Source organism: Dermacentor silvarum, chromosome 5 (genome assembly GCF_013339745.2).
Source record: "Dermacentor silvarum isolate Dsil-2018 chromosome 5, BIME_Dsil_1.4, whole genome shotgun sequence".
In the NCBI taxonomy this organism is placed as follows: domain Eukaryota; kingdom Metazoa; phylum Arthropoda; class Arachnida; order Ixodida; family Ixodidae; genus Dermacentor; species Dermacentor silvarum.
This window is the reverse complement of record NC_051158.1, coordinates 16,042,977-16,067,530: the sequence shown is the minus strand read 5'-3', so window position 1 is coordinate 16,067,530 and position 24,554 is coordinate 16,042,977. Positions and strand designations below refer to the sequence as shown.

The window sequence follows — 24,554 nt, the reverse complement described above, 5'->3', positions numbered from 1 at the left end:
GGCCTCTAGGTCTGATACACATACCACTCAAGAAATGAATCGTACTCAATCTTTTCATTGAGTGGCTTTGGTCACAAGAACGGTAAATTCCTGCTTTTCACATTCTCCTCCGGGAGACTGTCTGAGACATGCTCAATTTTCAGAGAAACTTCGATAGGCACACTCTATATTCCAAATTATCAATGTAGTATCAAACAATTTCGTGATCCCCTTCGAATTCGATATATCCAGGTTCGACTGTGCATGTGCAAATGTGCATGTATGGGACGTAGTGCATGTCTGCGAGGAAGCGAGAGCGTAAGAAACAAGAAAACAGCTGCAACGGATGTTTCGATGCCATAATAAATTTCATTTCAGACTTTCTCGCTACAGAATGTGGCAGGCTTAATCACCATGCAACTAAGCTTTACAAAAAAAGTTGTCGCAGTTTCACCTGAAAGGCGAAGCATCAATTGCGATAGCAAACTTGTAGAGAGCTATACGGAGTAATGATATTAGCTTTATCAGCTGTATAAACTTGGACATGCAGCAGCATCGGCAACACGCAGAACTGTTGTCGACGCCATCGGCGTTTTGCCCGCGTTCGCTGAAAATGCGTGCGGCGTTGGTGACTGTTGCCGGAGCCTCTGATATAAATAGGCACTGCGTGCCGCAGCTAAACGTCGCCTCCCTTCCCTGCCCCTCCCCCACGGCCTCTCGCTCGTCGGAAGAAGGCGCGTTTGCTCTACATACATGGTGATTGTGAAGGAGAACAGAGACGCCTACTTCTGCAGCCCTTAAGCGAGCACAGGCGCAGAACGCGCGTTTGTTCTCCGCCGTGCGTTCACTCCCCGTGAAAGACGCGCCCCTCGCGCCCTTTCACTCGCACATACAGCGTTCGGCGCGCGGCGACGATTTCTTCTCCAAATGACGTCATACGGAACCTCACGGCGACGGCGACGGCGACAACGACGCCGAGTGTCCATATAATTGCTATCGCAATAAAAACCAACTTATTATGCCCAAGATGGAATACACAAATGTGGGTGTACAGGATGTGGTGTATGTCTGCAAGTGAGAGTAACAAACGAGAAAAAGAGCAGTGACATCGACAGTTTCCACGATGTACGCGAGGCAATCACCACGGCTTTCTGAGTGAACCTTTTGCAAGCTAGACACCTGAACAGGCAGCAAAGCATACGCATGGCTGTAGTTTACTGCTTAGAGCACTACGCTAAGACATTCTACCATGCAATGGTTTCCCTCCATACTGGTAATGATATTGCAGGTTTCATGCGACATAAAGGCAAGTATATATCACCAATAAGTTCACTATAGCATTAGCTAATGACTGGGGGGGTTCATTGACCATATTTCCAACATGCCACAGAGCCATTTTAATCCCAAGAATGTTGCAGCATCAAAGGTTTTACAAACACCCCAGTACTCAGTCTGAAAACATCCTCCAGCAAAGTACCAAGTAGATCATAAATAGGGCTCCGTGTTTTCGGATAAATCTGAAAAAATCCGATAAACACTCGCTGGTAAAATTTTTGACAATTCGGATTTATCCAATAAACTCTGATTTTAACGGCCAATATGACCCTGTTCCGTTCCATATCGAAAGGGCATGTTCTAAGCAATCATTGATACATCGGCCGGTTTGGCCGATATAAACTTTACCTCACGTCAACATATCTCGTAGACCCCACCCATCGTACATTTAACAAAGGGCTTGCCGCGCACGGATCAAGAGACGTATGACCGCTCAACGACTGTCGGAGACCTTTATTGATACTACACTACTGTCGTTGAAAAGTGGAGACAGACAGTTGAGAGGAACCTTTTCGATGCACTCCAGTACACCATCTTTTTGGTATAGTGTTCAAATTGTGAATCTAAATGTGAAGCATGAGTTACCCCGCGCGTTCGAAGCCTATGTGCCGATTTTTAAGTTAGTTTCTTGAAACTGACGACATGAGTCAACTCATGAGTGATCTTGCGAACTATCAGAGCTAATTAATCAGTAACGTTATTGAACCCCTGTCGCTTTGGAGACTTCACACTGTCCAGTCGCCAGCGCTTTCTCGCTGCGCGCTGAGTCTTCTATCGCAAACGTTGAAAGGGCATTTTCAAAGCTGAGAATCATCCATCGAAAGGAGCGTGCTTCCATCAGTGACAGCAACCTCATAAAGTATGATTGCATCTATTACAACAAACAAACTTTATGGTTGTAATATGCATAAACGTAGGTGTTTTGTATTCAAGTATTTGTGCTTGTGTGTATATGTGTTTGTGCGTTGAAACCTTCCAGACAACAAAAATATTCTTTGTGTGTTCTGATGTTTTCGTGTTGAGATATCATTTCATCTCAGGTTTTGGATTATTGAGAATAATGCAAAATTTAACTCCGAATTTCGGAGAATTGGGGATTTACGAGAAATAAACTCCGATTAACTCCGAATTTCTGCCAGAATATAAAGTCTAAAATCATGGAGCCCTAATCATAAACCCTTGAAAAACAATGCAAATATTGGCTGCCATGTTGATGCAACACGAGTAATATATTACTGTTAGCTTATTGTGTAGAAGAATACTAAATGTTTGACAAACGTCAACTCAGCGACAGAAACTCACCTGAGGGTGCTGGCTCCTCTGAAGCCTGCGCCTCAGACCCAGCGTCTGCTCCAGTGTCGGGTGCTTCCCCTTCTGATAACAGCAGCTCTTCTCTTTCCTCTGGGGTTACTGAGAGAGACCGAGGAAGGCCACACGTGCTCACTCAAAAGAGAAACACCATCCTGACACAATGTCAAAATTATGCTGCAGCAAAAACTGACAATCACAACTGCACACCTGTAGCCACCAATGGGTCCACGATGCAATGACAGATAACACTGAGAGGAAGCTTGTACTGCTAATGTTTTTATAGCTTATTGTATCAGAGTAAACAAACTCATTCCAGTACGGTAAGATATGTTTCAGAGTGATCCATACATAAAAGCAGTGCAGAAAATGTGACTGACAGCAGGTCAGTGAAAAAAGCACAAAGAGAGGCGTGGGTGCATAGGCGTGCCTATACAGTCAGCATCAAAAGTTTATGCAGAGTGAGTCAGTAGAACTCCTAAAACAGTAGAACCTTTGGCTGCACGAAAATAACTTTGCTATATCTGATTTTCGTTACAGGCATATACAGTCGGCTTCCATTCGACTCCGGTTAATTCGATTTTTGGATTAATTCGTTCCTGACTGAAGGTCCCGGCCGGCACTCATTCATTGCTATGGCCCCGAAATTTCATTATTTCTATCCTTATACTGGCCTTTGCCGGATAATTCAAACTTGACCAGTCAGCACATACGTGCATGACCGCTATGGTGACGCCAATAGCAATCCTTTGAATGGCAGCATGTCCTACGAGGCAGCACTACCTGCACTTAGAAACTCCTCCATCGAAGCACCACCTGTTTCATCGTCAGTAGCGACGTGCTCCCAGAGTTCGGTAACGTCAGCGGCTTCCACCGTGTTAGTTTCACCCATGAGGGTTTCGTCCTGGCACACAAAGCCTGCCTTTTCTGTTGATCGGCAAGGCCACTGCTTCTAGCCTTCATGATCGTGGCGCTCCCGGTTCTCATAATCGTCGATATCATCGACTGCGCGAGTTCGTACTTCTTCGAGTCTTGCTAAATTTGCAGCTTCGTCTCGAGAGACACAGCTTGGCGCTTTGTCGGCGCACCTCCCGCTTATTCCGCGGCGAATTTCCGCGCTCCCTGAGAGCGGGAGATTGTAAAGGCAGCGTAGGCCGCGCAGGGGCCGCTCGCTTATTACTTTCTTCCCCCCTCTCCTCTGAACGCCCATGCGACCGCCGGCGATGCGGACACGAAGCAGCTGGTGCCATCTTGTGCACGCTGTGTCAACTTGCAATGCTCTCCGTGGCTTTTCGCAATTGGTGCGCGGGCGGGATGCCCTGTGCGGTAATGGCGGCAAATACGAACTCGCGTAGGCAAACTTTCGCCCAGTCTTGGGAACAGGTAACTTAGGAACGCAAATTTCACGATTATTCTGCATGAAAAACGCTGCCCGAAAGCAAGATTTCGATCGTTATATCCGATATGTGGTGAATAATATATCCTTCTATATGGGTTTTTTTCTCATAGCCCCAATGCATAAGTTGATACTCAGGTCGACTCATTGTTATAACCGATATATCGTTATACGTGGTATCGTTATATGTGGACTGCACTATATGTGCGAGTGAAAGCGTGTGACGGAAGCCGACGACCACGGATAAATCTCACGCGCACAAGAACGAAATGCGGGGAGGAAGCGCGCCTTCTTCCGTTGCTCTCGAGGCACCAGGAAGGGGGGGGGGAATAGCGGGCGTCGTTGTACTCTGGCATCAACTGCGTACTGCGCGGCAGCGCGCGGGCCGTATCTTGAAAGCTATCTGCATTGGGGGCAGAGTCCAGGCAGTGTAGGTGCGTCGGCGGATCGTAGCTTTGTGCGTGCTGTGTGTCCTTGTCGCTCAGTTTGCGTTGTTGCAATAGACAGCACGGAAGTCACATCGCTCGCTGCTGATGCCGCACTTCCTCATGCCAGCGTTTGAACAGCGAGTGCCTGCGCTCATCTAGTGTGATATGTTAATGTTTGCCTGTTTGTGCTGACACCATGTAATAGAGTTAATAAGTGAATGTTTACAACTTTATAAGGACGATAAAACTGCTATCTTTACTTTGTATAGCTGTCTACTAATTTGCTATTGCAATCGATGCTTCGGCTTTCTGCAAAACTGCAACTTTTTTTCAAACGTAAGAACTAAAATACAATTGTGTGCAGTTTACCACTACTCTCATTTCTCAATTTTTTTCAATTTCTTGGCTCTTGCATTTCCCGGCTCTTACGGGTTTTTTTTACGGTCCCGTGAAAAACGTGTCAGCGGGGTTCTACTGTATCAACTTTAGGGCAAAACCTAGATTGAGAAAGTTGTACAACGCTCTAGGAAACATCTAATTCAGCAGGTTCTAACTTTCTACTTGTTGCATAATCATTGCAGCCTAAAGAAAGCCCTAGAAATAAGAAAATAAAAAGCATGTGACATGCCCGCTCATGTGCCACAATTGCAGTGCTCTGAAACGTGCCATGTATAAACGAACAGCTCAATCAGCCTGGTGTGCTGGCACTTAAAAAACGACAGGGCAGTGATGGGGCAGTCTGCTCATTACTATTATGAATCATCACATGGGAATTGCATGACTGCCGTAAATCGTGCGGCCAATGTCTCAGTTGGCTTGATGCACAGTTGTTACAGCAACGTCTGTTTTACACAACTTAAATGACATTTTTTTTGTCAGCTGGACTTCACAGAACCTTAATATTTGTTTAGAAAGTTAAAACATTCCACATTCAACTCAACATTGGGAGGTTGTTTTCCTTGAATATTTCTATCGTTGTGCCTTGGGGTAGCATTTAGGCCAGGAATCCTTCAGGCATAGGAATGGGTATGTCCGGGAGTTGAAGGAAAAGAAAAAAGTGTATTTACATATTGAAACAAGTAGTCAGATCCTAGTCGGAGCTCTCTAAGTCACACTCGAGAGGTCCTTTTTAAGCAGTTCTTCTTCCCTAGTTCCCTACACAAGGAAATTCGATGACCTTGTTGCAGCCAATCAGAGAGGTCGTACTGTTCACAGAACTCCACCTCTGATATCCAACCTTCGAAGAAAGGACAAGACACTTGAAAAAGGGGGTTCACGCTCCTTCCACAGAAGTCGTCGACCTGGTTTCTTGCTCTCCATGATGGTCAGCTTGTTGGGGTCAAGAGAATGGCCTTCACGCTCGTTACCGCTTCCACGGAGGGCTGCGGTTGTCACTTTTAAGTGAGCTACTTTGTTTGCACGTCACAGTCAGTGTCGGGCCCCGTCACCATCTAGGCAGCACTGATGAAAGTGGCTGCCTCAGGGGAAACACCCAAAGAATGCACGCTGCCAATTTGGGGTACCAACACTATTCAATTCGATTAGAATATTTCACTACTTGAACACTCCTACAAATTTATGAATCAATCTCATGATATTATTACAAGGAAAAATATAAATATCTGTGCATAATATATGATACAAATTTTGTACACTGAGCCAACTTGAAAACACGTTTTCATTTTTTTATTTTGGAAGTGTATGCTGATTGAACATGGGAACCTGACATGTCTGTGTATACATTTCTCTTCTTGTCCACTGCATTTCACTCTGAATCCCCATCTATCACGTATGCAGCAACTAGCTGAGCTTTCCACTGACGTAAACAGAACACCTGACTGCATGCATACGCTATCTGTGTACTAAAGACAGCAGCAAGTGACAGCAACTGTTAATATGCGTGACGCTGCCAGGTATGTTTGCTGGCCTCAAATGGAAATGCCATGACCAGACGCTGAGTTAAATAGCATAGTGATGAGCGTCACATGCCTCCCACATAGCCTATACGACTCACTTTGTGCAGACATCTGTGGTTCTCAGAAAATGTGCAGAAGTGAACGACACCAATTATGTGCTTGCGGGGTACACTCACATACATTTATGCTTTAGAGATTCTAAACAGGGCACGAAATGACTCCATTGTGCCACACTTACCTTCAAGAACAGGCACAGGTGAGATGACAATAGTGGGTGGCGATGAATGAATGACTGCTGGCTCTGCCTTTGCTGATGACTCTTCTGGCTCAGGAGGTTCTTCCACAATCGGCGAAACTACGATGGCAGACGAAGGCCTAGGAACCATATGCATGCCACATTATTATAAAAGCAATGCAGTCATGGAGCTCGGAGAGAAACGTGCAAATACCCTTTCTTCTGCAATCAAAAGCAATTAGCACAAATACTTTGCAACTAATACCGCAACCACATGTGTTCTCCAACATCATCGCAATCATTATCAGCCTCTGAAATACTTCTGTTTGCTTCCTTGTTCTGTGTCGAATGAAGCAACCCTACACTGCCGTTTTCCAATCCTAATCACTCTCTAATGATCTGCCATCCTCAACTACGTTTCTCCTCCAATAAAATTCATCTAGTCATCGTCAAAGATCATTGCTTACCTAACTAGGCATTCACAGCCTTCCTAACCCCTCTTCATTATTACCTAAACCTGTGTGATCTCTAATCAATGGGACTGTCTTTCTGTATATTAGCACTACACCTTAACAGCTAACATATAATTTTTCGTACCTTCACTTGCCGCACAGTCCATAGCTTCTTCTGACATTACATTTTAGCCCCCGTCTCTCAGCTCTAAAAGATGTCACCATGTGTTGGCACATTGTTTTACTTGTCATTTTTTTTTTGCACTAAATAAAGGTACAAACCTCTTAATCCTAAAAAATAAATAAAAATACTGATAGGCGCGAAAGCATGTTAAATAACTTACATCAATACATGGTTTTAGAATGTTTCAGTTTCAATACCAAGAAGGTCCATGCATCATGACATCACAATACGCTGGCTCACTACATTTCTGCTATCACTGTGGCTGCCACATGCGAGTGTAGCCGAAGGATATGAGCACACAATGTTCTTGTTGATATTTTTTTTTTATAAGCAACATCGACATACGTAGCGTTATCGCTACACAACGTCGACAAATTCGGCCTTGTGTCATGACATCTCGACAATGTTTATGATGCCAGGTATGGCATATTGAGACCAACCTTAGCATCTAATTAAAATATTTGACATTTCCAAACTTTCATACTCGCTAGCAAGAAACATGTGCGATAGAGCTTTTACAGCTTCAAAAATGTGTCAGTATTGGTATTCTTTTTCCATCGCTGCTTTCAGACAAATGCATCGCTGTTATCACGGTGGCATAGCAAGTCATGCAGAATGTAGCTTGGTAAAACATTGACCCCGTACCCTTCAGTGGACTCTGGAGCCTCCGTGACCAAGACAGTGGGTGGGCTGCTCACGGCGAGTGGTCCCGGCTCTTCCTCCTCCTCCTCCTCCTCCTGGGAGGCCGCCTCTTCTTCGGGTGTTTCCTCTGGGGTTTCCTCAACCACGCTTGGCTCTCCTTGGAACAACGATGTGTCTCGCGATTCTGTGCAACGGGCATGCACAGAATATGTCTTTCAAATATCTTTATGCCACTGAAATGAGCTTATACTCCCATCCAGATGGGGCACTTTCGATCGTGATCGAGCCCTATTGGGATGGAGATTCGCGATCACAATTCGCTCCTTTGTGCAAGCTAATGAAGGAAGCCAATCGTGATTGAGAAATTAAATCCTAATAGGGCTTGATTGTGATTGAAAGTGCCCTGTGTGACTGTGGTATCACTTAATTTTACTGCACACATACTGTTCTTCAAAAAAAAAAAATAATAATAAAAAAATAATAAAGAAGCCTGAAACAGCACATGCGTCACATGAGTTGGGCACAAAGCCATACATGCAAATAAATGGTAGTCGAATCTCAATAAAACAAACATGGATGTGATGAAACACCAGATGCAGACCTGCCAACCTTACAACTTGAAAAAAAAAAAAAAAAACACTGACTAACCAAAACTATTTGTGCCAATACGGCAATCGTAAACGAGTGCTAAAAGTCAGGTATATTACGAAAAAATAATAAAAGTTGGCAAGTATGCAGATATCATGAATTAAATATAAAAATAACAAAGGTACTATTTCAGTCAGATGCGACTTCATGACAAGGAGGTATAACTGTAGTTTATCTCAAAAACTAAAATAACAAAAAGAAAACATGCACATGTTATGACCACATGAAAAAGCTATCAGGGGTGGAACAGCTATGACTGCATTGGGATGAATCTTCTGAAAGGTTAAAATTAGTTATGCAGTAGCAGTCTACTGCAAGATTTTCTTCCAATATATTTTTTCACATGTTGCCACGAGATAACGCAGTTCTACATTCTATACAGGAGCTGCAGCACAGGGACTTCCTGCATAAAACTCGACGAACTAATAAAGAAAGAATAAAAGAAAACTTTGATGCAGGCTGTGTTGCTGGCTGTTCGGTGATTGACACACACACATCCGGGCTATACGAACAGAGGGAACCACAAAATCAGCACATGTGGAAAGCACGGAAGCATGTGCGACGATCGGGCCAATTAGCAAGCGGAAGGCACGCTGATAGCATTGAATACGCGACTTCAGCATTCACGCACGCAGATTCGTGCAGTTTGGAGCCTTCTACGTACATGAGAGCACAGACCATTATCACATCGGCAAATGGCGAATTTTCTTTTAGCCCATTAGGCCTAATCAGAGTTACATCATCGAGTGTCGACGACTAAAGTATTGGTTAGCGAATTAATGCAGATCTCTTCACAGTGGCCATGTGACTCTCAGAAAGCCGACAAACTGCCTCGCCAACGAAAGCAAATGCACGGGATGAACGCACAATGACGGTGGCTCCTCGTTCCTAACGCTGTTCGTAGGCCAGGCATGGGACTGCCCAATGTCATTTCGGAGCAATTTTTGGAGCAAGTAAAATTGTGTTTTGGAGCAGTTTGGAGCCGACCAAATTGTATTTTGGAGCGACTTGAAGCAGAGCAAATTTCATTTTGGAGCAGTTTGGAGCAGGCCAATCTGAATTTTGGTGGAATAATGAATATGGCAACACACTTTGAAACCACGATGAAACAGAGAATTAACCAACAGAGAGCACGTAATGGAAGCATGCTTTGTAGCTATAGCGTACTTGAACATGGAAGAGTGGGCCGAGCAACGGTACGGCGTTTGTTTTCCTGTAAAGCCGAAAACATCGGTGGAATTACAATCGAACTTTATATTCCCGTGCTGATGCTCATGACGATAGCGTGAAATGTTCCGAAATGATGCAGTCGAATTGACGCACTAACATAATTTCTGGGTCACCATATGTCACCACAGACCCAGAGAGCTGCAATGAACCCTGGGTTGGTATAACGTAAAACTGCTCCAATCTGTCTTCATTGCGATATCAATTATATGGACACTCCAGGCACACTTCGGCTGTCGCCGTCGCCGTGATGTTCCGTGTAAAGTCCAGGGGCGATAACATCGGCGCCGCGCGCCGTATGCTGTATGTGCGAGTGAAAGCGTGCGAGGGGCGAGCCGACGATGGCGGCTCAGTATCGCACGCACAAGGGGGGAAGCGCACTGTCTTTGGTCGTGCGCAAGGCACCGTGGCGGTAGGGGAGGAAGGGGGACGTTCTCCGGCGGCTGCTGCGTATGGCGCAGCAGCACGGGCCCTACCTTGGAAGCGATCTGCGATGGCGACAGAGTGCGAGTGCTCATAGCTTTGTGCGCGCTGCGTTTTCGCCGCTTAGCTCGAGTTGAAGCCGAGAGGAAGCACGAAGGTCAATTTGCTTGCTGCTGTTGCCGCGCTTCCTCACTCCAGCGCTTAGACAACCAGTTTCTGCGGTCATCGAGTGAGACGTGTTCTTGTTTGCTTGTGTTCGCGTGACACCATGCTTGTTAATTTAGTTAGTAAGCGAATGTTTAAAGTTTATACGGCCAACAAAACTACTATCCTTACTTCGTATAGATGTCTACTAATTTGCTATCGCAATCAATGCTTTGCCTTTCGGGCAAAACTGCGACTTTTTATTCCAAATCTGCAATTAGCCCTTCGCGACATGTCAAAATACCTCAGGACTCGCCGATGTGGGCATAAAAACAGATTGGAATATTTTTACGGTATACTGACCCTGGGGACAGAGACGGCCGCCAGCTGAACCTGCGACAGCATGCACCTCCCTAATATCTATATAGTTCGCTCGCAGTGCCCTAAGCCTGCTTTTCGTTATCTTGCGCCTAAGCTGGGGGAGCGCCACATCGTTCGGCCCACTCAACCATACTCTAGTACACTCTAAATACCGCATTCCTGGCCATTCCGACAGCAGTGACAACAGCCGAGAGTGGCCGCGCGCGCCGGTGACTTGCCGGCGCGCACGGCCACTCTCAGCTGTTCTCCGAAAAAGAGTGCGGTCTGGCCGCACTTTATTTCAGAGATTGAATCCGCTCGCTGTTCGCAACCACTGCCGGAGCACATATGCCGAAACCGTTCTGGCGCAGCGTGGTGCAATTTCGGTCAATATTCTGTGTTTGGCGCAGGAATCTGCATTTGTATCAAAATGGCGCAATTGGCGCAAGAGTCCCACCCCTGGTAAGTGCACAATGGTCTCTTTTCGTAGCTTCGAGCGACCCCTCACAGGACTAGCTTTGGAAGCACATGGCAGGCTCGAAAATATCATGTTACAATGCCCTGACCGTCGGCTGCAGACACATTTACACAGACGCAGATGGATGCTGACGAGAAGAAAGGGGGAGGCACCATGTGAGCTTGTAGTGGGCCTCCCGATTTTAAAACTTTTTACCGTCAGCACCAACCGCGGTCAACACGTGTGGCACCCATGACCGCGGAGTGGTGCTGAGTGACGTGATGTGCATTTGCCACTTTTGTCTGTCATGCAGATTGCCTTTAACGAGCTGACGATAACCCACAAAAACCACCTGCTATAAAGATGAACATACCTCCTGTTTTCTGGATGAAAACAGGAAAGCAATACTTTCTAAGCAATAGAAGACTGCCATTGAGTACAGCATGGCCCACTATTAAACTGAAAGCTCTATTGGTATTTAGGACAACTTCGCTATTTCAAGCTTCAGAGGGAAGAAAGCACTTACCCCCGTATTCAGAAATGCACCTTAACTTGAGGCCCATGGTTGACTTGATATAAATGGAGTGAACGTGCCCAAGGCGCTCATTGCGTTTCCTTTGGTGCATTCCCGACAGGCGTAGTTTAAATCAAGTCAAGCGTGGGCTTTGAGTTAAGATGCATTTCTGAATATGGGGGTTAATTCTATTTGACAGACATTCTATCAATAAAAAAACATTTTCCAGACCTTTGTATACAAACTCAGTTGTTTCCAGTGCTGGTATACTAATTTGGTGTTACCTTTAATAAGAGCAGAGCATACTATGCATCTCAATTCAAAGGTACCTAAATTACTCATAGCTAGCAAGATTCTTGTTAAGTAATGTGATTAGCCTCCTGAGCATGTGCAGCACTGTGATTTTTGCACAAAATTTGGAAGTATAAAAGTATGTGTTAAACTTTCTGACATTCAAATAGACATTCGATTTCATTTTCTTGATTCGATTCGATATTCAATTCGAAATCTACTATTCAGTATTTGCACACCCCTACAAGAAAGAGTTACATATGCACAAAAAAAAAAAAAAAAACACACAGGCACAGGACACGATGTGCTTGGTGTCCTCTTTGTGTGCATCCTTTAGTGTGGATTATTAGCAATTTTTTGTGCACCAATTTTTAAACGTGATTTATATGAATGCTTACCAGTTGGAGAGATCTGCAGTGGGGTTGACGGCACGCTGCGGCCACCACCTTCCTCAAAGTGTGAAAGGTCCATCCGTGTGTCATCTACTCCCACACCTGCAATCATAACCGTGTATGTTATGATTAATTAGCCATATAAATCACTTTTACAAGTATTTTTAACACGGAAGCTATTTTTTTTACCATTTAGGTGCCAGTTGTTTTTGTCTAAGTAGCACATTAGCAGGTTTTAAATTCAAATGCTATTTATCGGCAATATTTGGCTGAACTTGAAAAAAAAAATTTATCTGAAAATTCAAACAATTAAGACATGCTAACTAACACTGTGTTTGGCACTTGCCCAAATCTAATGCGCATCTTTTTTTCGTGAATATAAATTCGGAACCGAAACTGTGCTTGCAGCATTGGCAACAGCCTACTGTTAAGACGCAGCATCCTTACCATCACAAGATGGTGACAGAGCACAGTTTTCGTGAAGGTTCCTGTGAGTTCATTTTGTGCTCGACTACAATCTGGATTGGTATTTTCGGTCAATCACTTGGGGAGATACTACAGTGCAGTCCACATATAACGATACCACATATAACAATATATCGGTTATAACGATGAGTCGAGCTAAGAGTATCAACTTATGCATTAGGGCAATGAGAAAAAAAACCATATATAACGATATGTTATTCACTGCATATCGGATATAACGATTGAAATTTTGCTTCTGGGCGGTGTTTTTCATGCAGAATAATCGTGAAAATTGCGTTCCTACGTTGCCTTCAACCGAGACGGGGCGAAAAGTTTGCCTACGCGAGTTCGTATCTGCCGCCATTACCGCGCAGCGCATCCCGCCCGCGCGCCGATTGCGAAAGCCACGGAGAGCATCGCAAGTTGGTAAAGTGTGCACAAGATGGCGCCAGCTGCTTCGCCCCCGCGTGTCACCGGCGGTCGCGCGAGGAGAGGGCGGAAAAAAGGCGATAAGCGAAGGCAACGCCTCCTCTGGCGAGGGGCGCCTGCGCTCCCTGCCGCGCACTCTCTCAACGGAAGCAGCGGCAGGTGCGCCCCTTGAGACGAAACTGATTTTGCAAGAGGGGGGAGAAAGCGATAAGCAAGCAGCGCCTGCGCGGCCTACGCTCCCTTTACATTGTCCCTCTCTCAGCGAGCGCGGAAATGCACTGCGGAAGCAGCGGGAGGTGCGCCGACAAAGCGCAAAGCTGCGTCTCTCGAGACGAAGCTGCAAATTTTGCAAGACTCGAAGTACGAGCTCGCGCAGTGGATGATATCGACGATTATGAAAACTGGGAGCGCCACGATCATGAAGGCTAGAAGCAGTGTCCATGCCGATCAACGGAAAAGGCGGACTTTGTGCGCCGGGACGAAACCAACATGGGTGAAACCAACATGGTGGAAGCCGCTGGCATTGCCGAACTCTAGGAAGATGTCGCTACTGACGATCATAAAGGCAGTGCTTCGATGGAGGAGTTTGTAAGTGCTGATAGTGCTGCCTCGTTCTGCGAAGAGCACTCCGACAGGGCGAACGTTGTCGCGACAGACGGCGGCGTTGTGCGACGGCAGGTGACGACGAGATTGACAATGGCCCGTCTTTGACACCGACCCCGAGGTTCAACCAAAGTGCAACGTCGTTGATCGAGTCGCTCATTGAATTCATGCACGCTAAATTACAGCCGCCAGTGTTCGCGCAGCAGATGGACGCGATGTACACGGCGGTTGTGAATCCGAAACTTCCGCGAAAGCAAGTGCAGATTTCAGCGTGCCTAACGATTGAGGCGCTATTTAGAGCTATAAATAAAAGTTTTATTTTTCACCGCCTACTTTCTACAACGTCAATTTTTTTATCGCAAGTGGCAGTTTCGGTTTCGGGACTGCACAGGTATTTTCGGCATTTTTTTATTCGGCAGTCCAGATATAGCGATGATCGGTTATAACGATCGGATTTCTCGTTTTTCTCGATATCGTTATAAGTGGACTGCACTGTACTATCACTTTTGCCAGGATTCGCATGACTCAGCACCGGATGGATCAGCCTATACAGCTGCCAGTGTTTCAGGCGCTCTATGAACACCGTGCCAGGTACATTATCGGCTGCATACTTCGACACGTCCCATACAGTCACATAAAATCTCGCGAAAGCGATAACACAATAGAAATGTACCAAACTATCTAGCAGTTCGAATTATACAAGATGCAGAAAAAAATGCCAGAACTCACCCTGATTCATTTGGCAGTGTTTGCCCGATTCTAACACACCACCGTAAAAACGTATGCCCACTTTCGATGTGTCCTAAGTAGAAAACTAACGTACAAATTACGTTAAAGCTGTTAAACAAAGTATAAATGTAATGCGCACCTAATTTTTTAGTAAGAAAAAAAATGTCGCAGTTTCGCCCAAAAGGCGAAGCATCAATTGCGATAGCAAATCAGCAGAGAGCTATTCGGAGTAGGGATAGTAGTTTTATCAGCTGCATAAACTTGGACACATTCGCTTTCTAACTGAATTGACAAGCGTGGTGTCATCGTGCACAAGCAAACATGAATAGATCACAATGAATGACCGCAGACAACGACTGTCAAAACGCTGGCAGCAAGCGCAGCCGCCGCAGCGGGCGAAGAATCGTGCGGTCTATCACTTCAACGGAAACTGAGCGGCGAATGCACAGCGCATACAAAGGTCAGAGCTGTGTGGAGATAAGAGACGGTGCGGGCGACCGCCATCACAGCCAGTGCAAGCGTATTTGTTGGCAGAGCAGAAGCTGCTGCCCCTCCCACCCCTTCCCTCCTGCGCTGCCATCCCGCTTTTTTACTTTCGCGTGGAAGATTGCGTTGCCAATTCCACTTGCGCCCGGTTGCAAGATACGCATTTGGTGCCGTAGCACAGCATCGCCCCGCCTCCCTCCCCCCACGGCCTTCCGCGCTGCGGTCGCGTTTGCTTTCCGCCGTTCGTTCGCTCTCCGTGACAGCGTGCGTCCCCCGCGCGCTTTCACTCGCACATACGGCGCGCGGCGACGATTTTATCGCCCTTGGAATCTATACGGAACCTCACGGCGATGGCAGAAATTCGATTGAAGCGTCCATATGATTCCTATCGCAATAAAATGCCAAGGGTCTATTATGTGCTGCTCCATGGCGGTCGGTCTTTTTTAAAGTCAGGTTCGCCACAGGGTTTTTTTTAGTCACCTTTGCCACAGTACATAAGTGTTATGCGGTAAAGCATATGAACACCGTGAAGGCGGTTTGGGTCTTGTGTCCGATTACACCGGTGCAGGCAATTTGCAGCTCAATTTTCTTTAAACAAAAAAGGTGCACATTAATCTGGTAATTACCGTTACCCGACACTGTGAGCTACAGTTATTGCTTGAATATCTTATAAGGGCAGGCTGAAAATAGGCATTTTCGATGGGAGATGGCATGTGTTCAACGCATTCCCTGCCCCTAAGCTCAGCCAAGACAGACGATGCCACTAAAGGGGCCACAATTTGTGTCACCATAAAGATAAGACATGCTGACCGGTCAAGTTTGAATTAACTGACAAAGACCAACTTTATAATTATAATAACGTAAGTTTGGACTCATAGAAATGCTTGGGCACCATCCAGTACCTTCGATTGGGATCAAATTAACAGAAAAATCAAATTAACTGGAGTCGAATCAAGGGAAGTCTAGTGTAATATCTCTAAAAGAAATCTCTTGAGAATACCACCCCAGTGTGCTTAGTATCTGTGGCCAATGAAGCGCAAATGGCAACAACAACACGCCACACGCTTTCATTATGAAAGCTTTATTTTTTTTTTTATTCCCTTTTGTGAAGGTAAATTCTGCGTGCCTCAATTTTCCGGTTAGGGGGGGCTTGCTATGCTTTTTTTTTATAAATAGGGGCAATGTTACCCATTCAGGTGCATTTTTATTTTCTTACTTTAAACCCGCAACAAATTGGGTGCATATGGATTCGGGGACCCACTAGAATTCGCTTAATATGGTAATACAGTCGATCCCGGCTATATCAAACTAGAAGGAGATCGCAAAATAGTTCAATATATTGGTCATTTGAAAAATTACTGCTAGAACTAAGACAACTTGAAGGCGAAAGCCCGAGCGCCACTAACTCAATGACAGGACAACCAGTTTTTTTTTTTGTTGTTGCTGAGTCATCATCTCTCTGAAACCACAGTTTAGTCATTTTTGCAAGTCATCATGCTTTTTTGCAAGTCACCCTTCCTATGATTCACCAAACTCGAACATAGACTTAGCACTATTTTTTTTTTTGCTGCGTAACTCTCACTTGGGCCCTCAAATCTCACAATTTTTTGCAAGTCACTCCCCCACTCCATAACCCCTTGATTCGCTCTTAATTCACACTTGATTCACCCTATCACTGCTTGGTTCACCTTCATTTACTCTATCATCTCGGTTTTACTTTTATCATACTTGGTTTGCTCTATTACTCCAAATTTACAATTTTCCTCACTCTTGATTCACCCTTAACCACTTGATTCACCTTCATTCACTCTCATTTACTCTTCATTATCTTAGCTTACTCTATCTCAACATTACCTTTCGTTTCACTCTTATCACCCTACTAAGCCCCTTTAATTCTCCATCAATTCATTCATCTCTCTGCAAACCCATTACCACTTCAGTTCCCTGGCTTAATCATTCTTCCACCCTTGATTGTGGTTTTATGCGCATTATCGCGTCTTATCCTAAGAGGACCATTTCGTGTCGACGATGTGGCTTTGAAACAACCTTGAAACGGAGACCTCACCATGAGACATACTATAAAGCTTTCGCCTTAATATAAAATATGCCTATCCTAAGCTTATCTGAGACCTCCGAACATCTCAGTCAGTTTCCTGAGATCGTGAAAAGCGGGAACTTAGTGATTTGTTTCCCCGAGGCCGTGTCGAACGCACTAAACTTGACTAACTTTTTGCAGCACGAGCGACTTGCAAGTCGCTCGTGCTGCAGAATGGTCTTTGATACACTGATCCCAATGCTAACCCTAAAAGCCCGGACGCATTGCCCGCACGTTAGACTGCAGAGCGCCTCGTGCGCTTCAGAGCACTTGTTGCGCATTTTTATTGAAGATAATGTAGAAATAGATGCACCGTGGAAACAAGCTAGCCTGTATGGATATGCGCCATGCCACCATCAGCGCACTTGTACTGGGAATTACGCGTGAACACGCTCGACAGGGTGCCCATTACAAAACAATGTTTAAACAGCTCATTGTCATACATGGGCAACGAGCCAGATGGACTGCTGTCGGCTTTCAAAACCGCTTTCCAGTTGGAACCAGTCGTACTTGCTTCTCCACCGTTCTAAAATCTCTTTGCATGCAGCTCAATGCTTTGCCGCCTTGCAGCCAGTATGGTCCTTTGTTCTTGGGCCTTCCCCTCCAGCCCCTGCGGACACTACACACATGCTGTTAGTTTTCGAAAGTGGCTGTCAGCTTGCAGAACGTCCGAGTTCATTCCCACTCACGTGTAACAGTACGAGCATGCATAAAATGCGTTAAGCGCGGACTCACAGATCGCACAGCGATGATGAGTCTCGCGCGTCAATGCCGGAATGCAGGTCTTTCCGCCAAGTGGGCATGTGGCCTGCCATGGTTTTGTTCAATTCATAATGTAATGTAAACATCCGTCCAAGTGGAGGTTGGGGTCGGATTCATTTTGGCCACTCGCGGGATCCTACAATACCGCTCGCGGTAAGCCCATATCTTCAGTTTGGCAACTCAGTGAAAAAAATGAGTGTCATTCACCATTTGTTGTGAAACGTATATCACACCAGGAGGCCTTTCACATTCTTGAAGCTGAGTGGCGATCTGCTCTTGCCGATAACAAACGGCCGCAGTTTGCACGAGCCATCCATATGCGCAGCAAGCAAAACTGAGCGCACCCTGCTCACCTTTTCTCCATGACATTCTATCTCTTGACAGCATCTGCCACAACAGTGTCGTTTAATTCAAATTTGTCGGCATTTAATATTTACAACAACGCATGAAGTGCTTGCGTCTCCATTAGGAGAAATGCAGTTGCAGGGACGTTGCATGGCGAGTGTCCGATATATCGAATGTGGCAGCGAACGGGAGTTTGATGTACGCATAGTACATTGCTATACTTTTGCATGAGATTTTCAACGGGATTTTACAGTGGCTTGATATAGACAATTATTAAATATACAGTAGACTTCCGCTAATTCAATTTTTTGGTTAATTCGATCCCAACCGAAGGTTCCAGCCAGCGCTCATACAGTTCTATGGGCCTAAACATCCATTAATTAGATCTCAAAATTGGCCTTCACCGAATAATTCGAACTTCACTGGTCAACTTCGCCACAATACAGCCATGTTATGCGGTGAAGCACACGCACTATATTGCGGTGAAGCATACCAAGAACGGAAAGGCGCCACTGTGACGAGACATTGTACATGTTTGTTAATTACACAGGTGCGCAAGCACCATCTCCGGTCACAGTACAAGCACTTCGATGCCCAATAAGCATACTGGCAGGCATTGAGAGCTTGTATCGAGACCGCCGGAAATGGCGCATGTGCGTGCGTAGATTAAGGAACAGATGCAACGTCCCGTAACAGCAGCACTTTTCCCTGCTTGGTGTGTTTCACCAAAAAACATGGCAGTATTGCGGTAAAGCTAACTTTAAAGGCAATAGAGAGTTTTAGAATAGTGGCCTCAAACGTTTTGGGGTCCCGAAGAAATAGCTTTGAAGCCATTACGCATGCGCGAGACGCAAACCGCGTTGGGGTTTTGCATCGGGCACACTATTTCACTGATATAGCGGGAGCCCTAAAAGCTGCTCCAAAAGCTTTGTGTCAACAAACATGGCGGCACCCATCGAAGCGAGGGCTCCATAGAGTTTCTCACTATAACACCTAGAGGGTAATCTGGTGCCACCGTCTATGCGAGTTTCTTAAAAGGCGATATGCCGTCACGGGAATGACGGGATATGTGTCTGCGAGGCTTGTGTTGGCTGGTGTTGTACAAGGCTTCGTCTAAAACGTGGATATGGCTAAACAAATAATGCATTCGTAAAATATATTCTAGATAAATGGCTTTCATTCACCCATATTACATCTCTCAATAAAGTTCACTCACCTATAATACAGAATCAAGCGAAGAAAGGCAAGAACGGACGACAAGTTGTTCCAAAGCGAGCGAGAACCTTGTCTGCCCTCCAACTTTAGCAGCTAGCTGATACATTTTACGTTTCATATAATTGCACATCCTATAGTAAGTCCCCAAAATTAAAAAAAAAAAATGTTTTTGTGTAATAATAAAGCTAAAACAGCTTTTTACATGCTGTTTTAGCAGAAAATAAATCATTGTGATAGACAGAACGGTGCTAGCCAGGCGTGTCTTCAAGGCTTTCTGGCTCTCCGAGAACGATGCCAATCCAAAGTCACAATATACGGGCATTCCCATGGATATCCCAGTGCAGCAGCGCCAGTTTTCCCTTTAGGATATAGTGAGAAACTCTATGGACGGCTCTTACCGAGCACCAAACTAGGCTCGATTCATGGTAATGCGTGAAGTTCGTAAGCTGGAGAAGTTGCTGCGGTTATCGCTTTCTCTCAACATATGTAATGAAGATTGATTTATTAGGCACCGCTGATTCCGAATTCGATCGTCGATTTCATAGCTCGTAGGCCTAACATAGATTAGCTTGGCAGGAGAAGGCACATAAAGTTGGTTGCTCAGAATTAAGCACTACAAATCACTTGCTGCTAATAGAATAACCTCTAAATTGTAATTAAACGCTAGAACACGAATGTCAAGGTTACTCTTATCATAAAATGGTATAGTTTATTTTATTATTTATAATAGTTTTTCTTTGACACTGTAGTGGTGCTGCAAGCGCAAGACGCTATTCGCAAATGCAAAGCCTTATTCTAAAACTCTTCACTCCTGCATGCCCCAACGCTAACACCCACAAAGCTCTTTGGGGCCGCAAACTTTTGGGGCCCCTATTCTAAAACTCTCTAATACTGCCAATTGAGTATTTTATTGCGATAGCAATTATATGGACACTTCAACCGGATTTCTGCCGTCGGCGTCGGCGTCGCCGTGAGGTTCCGTATAGATAAAATCTGCGCCGCGCGCCGTATGCCCCAGCGGAAGCGTGCGGGGACGCGAGCTATCACGGAATGCGAACGCACTCAATCTCCCACGCGCAAGCAAGGAAGCGGAAAGCCAGCGCCGGAGGGAGCAGGGGGGGGGGGCACTTCTCTGCCAACAACCGCGCTCGTCGGCACAGTCTCTTATCTCTCCCACGCGCAAGCAAGGAAGCGGTAAGCCAGCGCCGAAGGGAGCGGGGGGGGGGGGGGCACTTCTACGCTGCCAACAGCCGCGCTCGTCGCTCGCTCGCACCGTCTCTTATCTCCACACGGCTCTGACCCTTAGGCGCCATTCGCCGCTCAGTTTCCGTTGAAACGATAGACCGCACGTACCTTCGCCTATGCGGCGTATCCGCTTGCTGCCAGAGTTTTGACGGTCGTTGTCTGCAGTCATTCAGTGTGATCTATTCATGTTTGTTTGTGCGCGCTCACAGCACGCTTGTTCATTCAGTTAGTAATAGTCGGGCCACATTTTCCAACGCACGCTACACATGCAATGCTGCCCGGATTGGCAGTGCAGCGCTACAGATGTGTCCCTTCGCACGCGCTGCCCACGGGAAGCGCTTCTCATCAACACCACCGTTTCACACGCGCCTTCTCGTGGTCATCGAGTCTCTCTTCATGTCGGTCTACTTACGCTGCAGCACACCTCCTTACTTAATCAGCTCATGTTTACTACAATTCATATTGCTACCAAAGCCGCTCACCTTACTTCGTATGACATTGCTGTGTTGCTATCGCATTCATTGCTTCGCCCTTAGGGCGAAACTGTGACATTTCTTGAAGTCGAGGCAATACTGCCAAGTGTCAAGGTTCGGCGTTTCTTTCTGCTGTTTAATTCGACCCGACAGATAATTTGACCAGTTTCATCGGTCCCATCAGGGTCGACTGCATCTGAGTCTGATATATCCACGATCAACTGTATCAATTAGTATAATTGGTGTTCCTCAGGCAACACGGCCTCCTTATCACTGTGCAATGCCCCCCTCAGATACACTTCATAATTATTATCGAAGTCCTCTGAATCAGAGTTCATAAAGGTTCTTTAATTTCCGCACTGTTAAAAAAACATACAAGATATTCGCGCCAGTCTGCCATGTCCGAAAACGACATGCGAGCAACACTGACAGTCTATAAGCTTTGTCACACTATCTGTTGTATCAAAAAATTACACTATCTTCCCGTAGAGGAACCCTGAGTAGTATGCGAAGCAGCCATGGGGTCGACTCAAGGTAGTTTTATCAGCTGTATAAACTTGGACATGCAGCAGCACCAGCAACGCGCAGAACTGTTGTCGACGCCGTCGGCGTTTTCCCCGCATTCCGCATTCGCACCAAACGCGCGCGGCATTGGTGACTGTTGCCGGTGCCTCTGGGGCGCCTACCATCGCGCCTCTAACCTAAGCTGCTTCACATTAACGCGCGCGGAGCCGCAAGTGTTGCCATTCGTTGCGCAATCCGGAGAGGAGAGGAGCATCCGAGAGGAGAGGACGAATGCCGAGAGGAGAAGAGACAAGGAGAGGAGAGGAGGGGGAGGAGAGATGAGACAAGGAGGAGAGAGGAGGAGGATGCGCATGCGCAGTAGGGGTGTGGACGCCGCACGGCGGAGGGAGGGAGTGACATAGCCCCGACCATAAGATGCTTTGCATCGAAAACAAAACGTACCATAAAATTTTGCTTTAACCAACTTGTGAGTAGATAGCACAACCAGTCTACGAATCTCTGACGCTCACAAATTATTCTGAGAAACACATGTGGGTTTCCTTTAGAGCTTCGTTCTACTGACAGGTGAATGACAATTTTCTCTTTCATGAATTTTCCTCCAACCTGCAGGCTTCCACAGTACCGATTTGCGAAGTGGGGTAAATTAATGCTATGGCATGAAAAAGGCGGTAACTAGAAGGCTAAAACATTCCTGTGGCTGACCAATCTCAAGAACTCGTACGAAGTTTCGGGCTGCGTAACAGTCAACAGCAACAGGTGAAATTGTGTGAAGTGCAACTGTGACGTACCTTCCTGAGACGCGAGTTGCGACAGACCAGATGGCTCCGGTGCAGACTGCCCTTCGGATGCAGTGCCGAATACAAAGCCTCCATGAGGCACATGAGGAGAGCTACGCACAAATAAACAAGCGATGCTGATTGAACCCACTTGTAAAATCACACAGAAATGAGGTCAGCTATCAATAAAGTCGAACATAGTTATAACAAAGTAGCATTTGACACAAAATACCTTCATTATACTGACATTCAATATAAGTATGGTTTATAGGGTTCTTGGTTTTTATTTTTTTAAAGCTTGATATACTTTTTCAATTTTCGTTTCCATTTACCAAATGATTTTTTCTGTGAACCTTGCAGTGGTTTTACTAGTAGGCAATTTTTTTACATGAAGGTTAGCATTTCTTTTTTTGGTCAATTTCTGGTTCAATAATCACTCATTTTGAAAACGCTAAAACATTCTACGAGTTGTAGATCCTCCCCCCCCTCAACACTAGTCCTGTCCACTGCACAGGATCACAGTTTTAGAAAAGCTGTGTAGCAAGGGTATGACAAACCGGTTTATCAATAAACCAGATGCAGGGTAATATTCCAGGGATATGCACACAGACTCTGCAATGCTTAATGCAAAAATATTCAGTCACTCTTGTATTGCTCTTCAATGTGAACAAAGAACCCACAGCAGCACCGAAACATCAATTATATGTTGTGTTTCTTTTAACCTTAGGCGATTACTCGTTTTATTTTGATAATCCCTGTTTGTTATGTCGAGGTTCGATTGTACAAAGCTACTCAAACTGATTACTGAGTCACTCTTCAACTGCAATCTAAGCCAAACCGCAAGTCTACAACATCATCAACTCACCCGACAGCCTCGGCAAAGCCGTCAGTCCTTCGAGGCACAAAGAGGGTCGGTGTGCTGGGCACGATGCTGTCATCCCCTTCCTCGAAGCCTGCAGCACTCTGACTCTGCAGGAAGAAAACGATGCAATAAAAAAAGTGTCACAAAAAAAAAAAAAAATGGAGGTCCCAATTCTGCTAAAGAGGGTCACTGGTGAAGAAGCAATTGAAATGTTTGTTGCATCGCCGCGCATTAAACATGATGGCCTTCACTTTCCTATCACATGTGTGCCCACTCACACGGACTTCCCTTCAGGTATAACATTTCATGTCTTTGACAGCGAAGTCCTTTGGGCCTCATATTCTCCTGTAGGCGAGTGACGCCCATACAGTCACATTGCATACAGGCCCTCACATCCTTGAAAGGCCAGTCACTCAAGCCTCACATCATGCCAACTACCTCACAGCTATTACACGCATAAGAAATGTCTAAACAGCAGAGTGCCGATCCAGTATAGTCCCCTTTTACATGAGACGCTGACTCTGTATTCCACAATTAGTTACACTCAAGATACAACATGAAAAGCTGCATGCTACTTTTCTGTTCTTTATATCATGTCAATCCACATGTCGGCCACTTTCTTTCCTGTTAGAGATAATTAAATACCATATTTACTCGTGTAATGAACGCACGCCCCACTTTTCCAAACAAGTGTTTTTTTTTTTCTTTTCCTCGCATAATGAACGCACCCTTTAACTTGCTGATGTGAAGTAGGAGGCACACAGTATGATTCGGAGTCTGATATGGCGTCCGGCGTGTACAATTGTGTCAGACGCCGTATCGGACGCCGTATCGGACGCCGTATCGGACGCCGAATCAGACGCCGAATCAGACGCCGAATGGTACAGCGTGTCTCCTACTTTTATTACGATAGCAATTATATGGACACTACAGGCACATTTTTGCCATAGGCGCCAGAGGGAGGGGAGGGAGGGTGCGGTGCAGCAACTGCACACTGCGTGGCCGAGTCTAGGTGCGACGGCGGCTTATACCTTTGTGCATGCTCCGTTCTCGCCGCTCAGTTTGCGTTGAAGTGATACACCCCTACGCAGGTCACTTCGCTCGCTGTTGCTGCAGCGCTTCCTCACGCCAACGTTTTGACAGCGACTGTCCGCATTCATTAAGTGTGATGTGTTCATATATGCTTGTTAATTTACATGGTCAGCGAATGTTT

General features: G+C 45.7%; 1 protein-coding gene across 2 annotated transcripts in view; it reads right to left on the bottom strand.

Moving 5' to 3' along the window:
• Positions 1-24,554, bottom strand: part of LOC119452946 (nucleoprotein TPR-like) — a 134,634-nt gene that overhangs the window by 7,482 nt on the left and 102,598 nt on the right. For both annotated transcript variants that reach the window (XM_037714907.2, XM_037714909.2), the window contains exons 44-49: positions 23,345-23,448; positions 22,492-22,592; positions 12,338-12,433; positions 7,879-8,059; positions 6,601-6,737; positions 2,617-2,724 (exon numbers count right to left, since the gene is read on the bottom strand). In XM_037714907.2, coding sequence (XP_037570835.1) covers positions 2,617-2,724; positions 6,601-6,737; positions 7,879-8,059; positions 12,338-12,433; positions 22,492-22,592; positions 23,345-23,448 — 727 coding nt within the window. The remainder of the gene's footprint in view (positions 1-2,616; positions 2,725-6,600; positions 6,738-7,878; positions 8,060-12,337; positions 12,434-22,491; positions 22,593-23,344; positions 23,449-24,554) is intronic.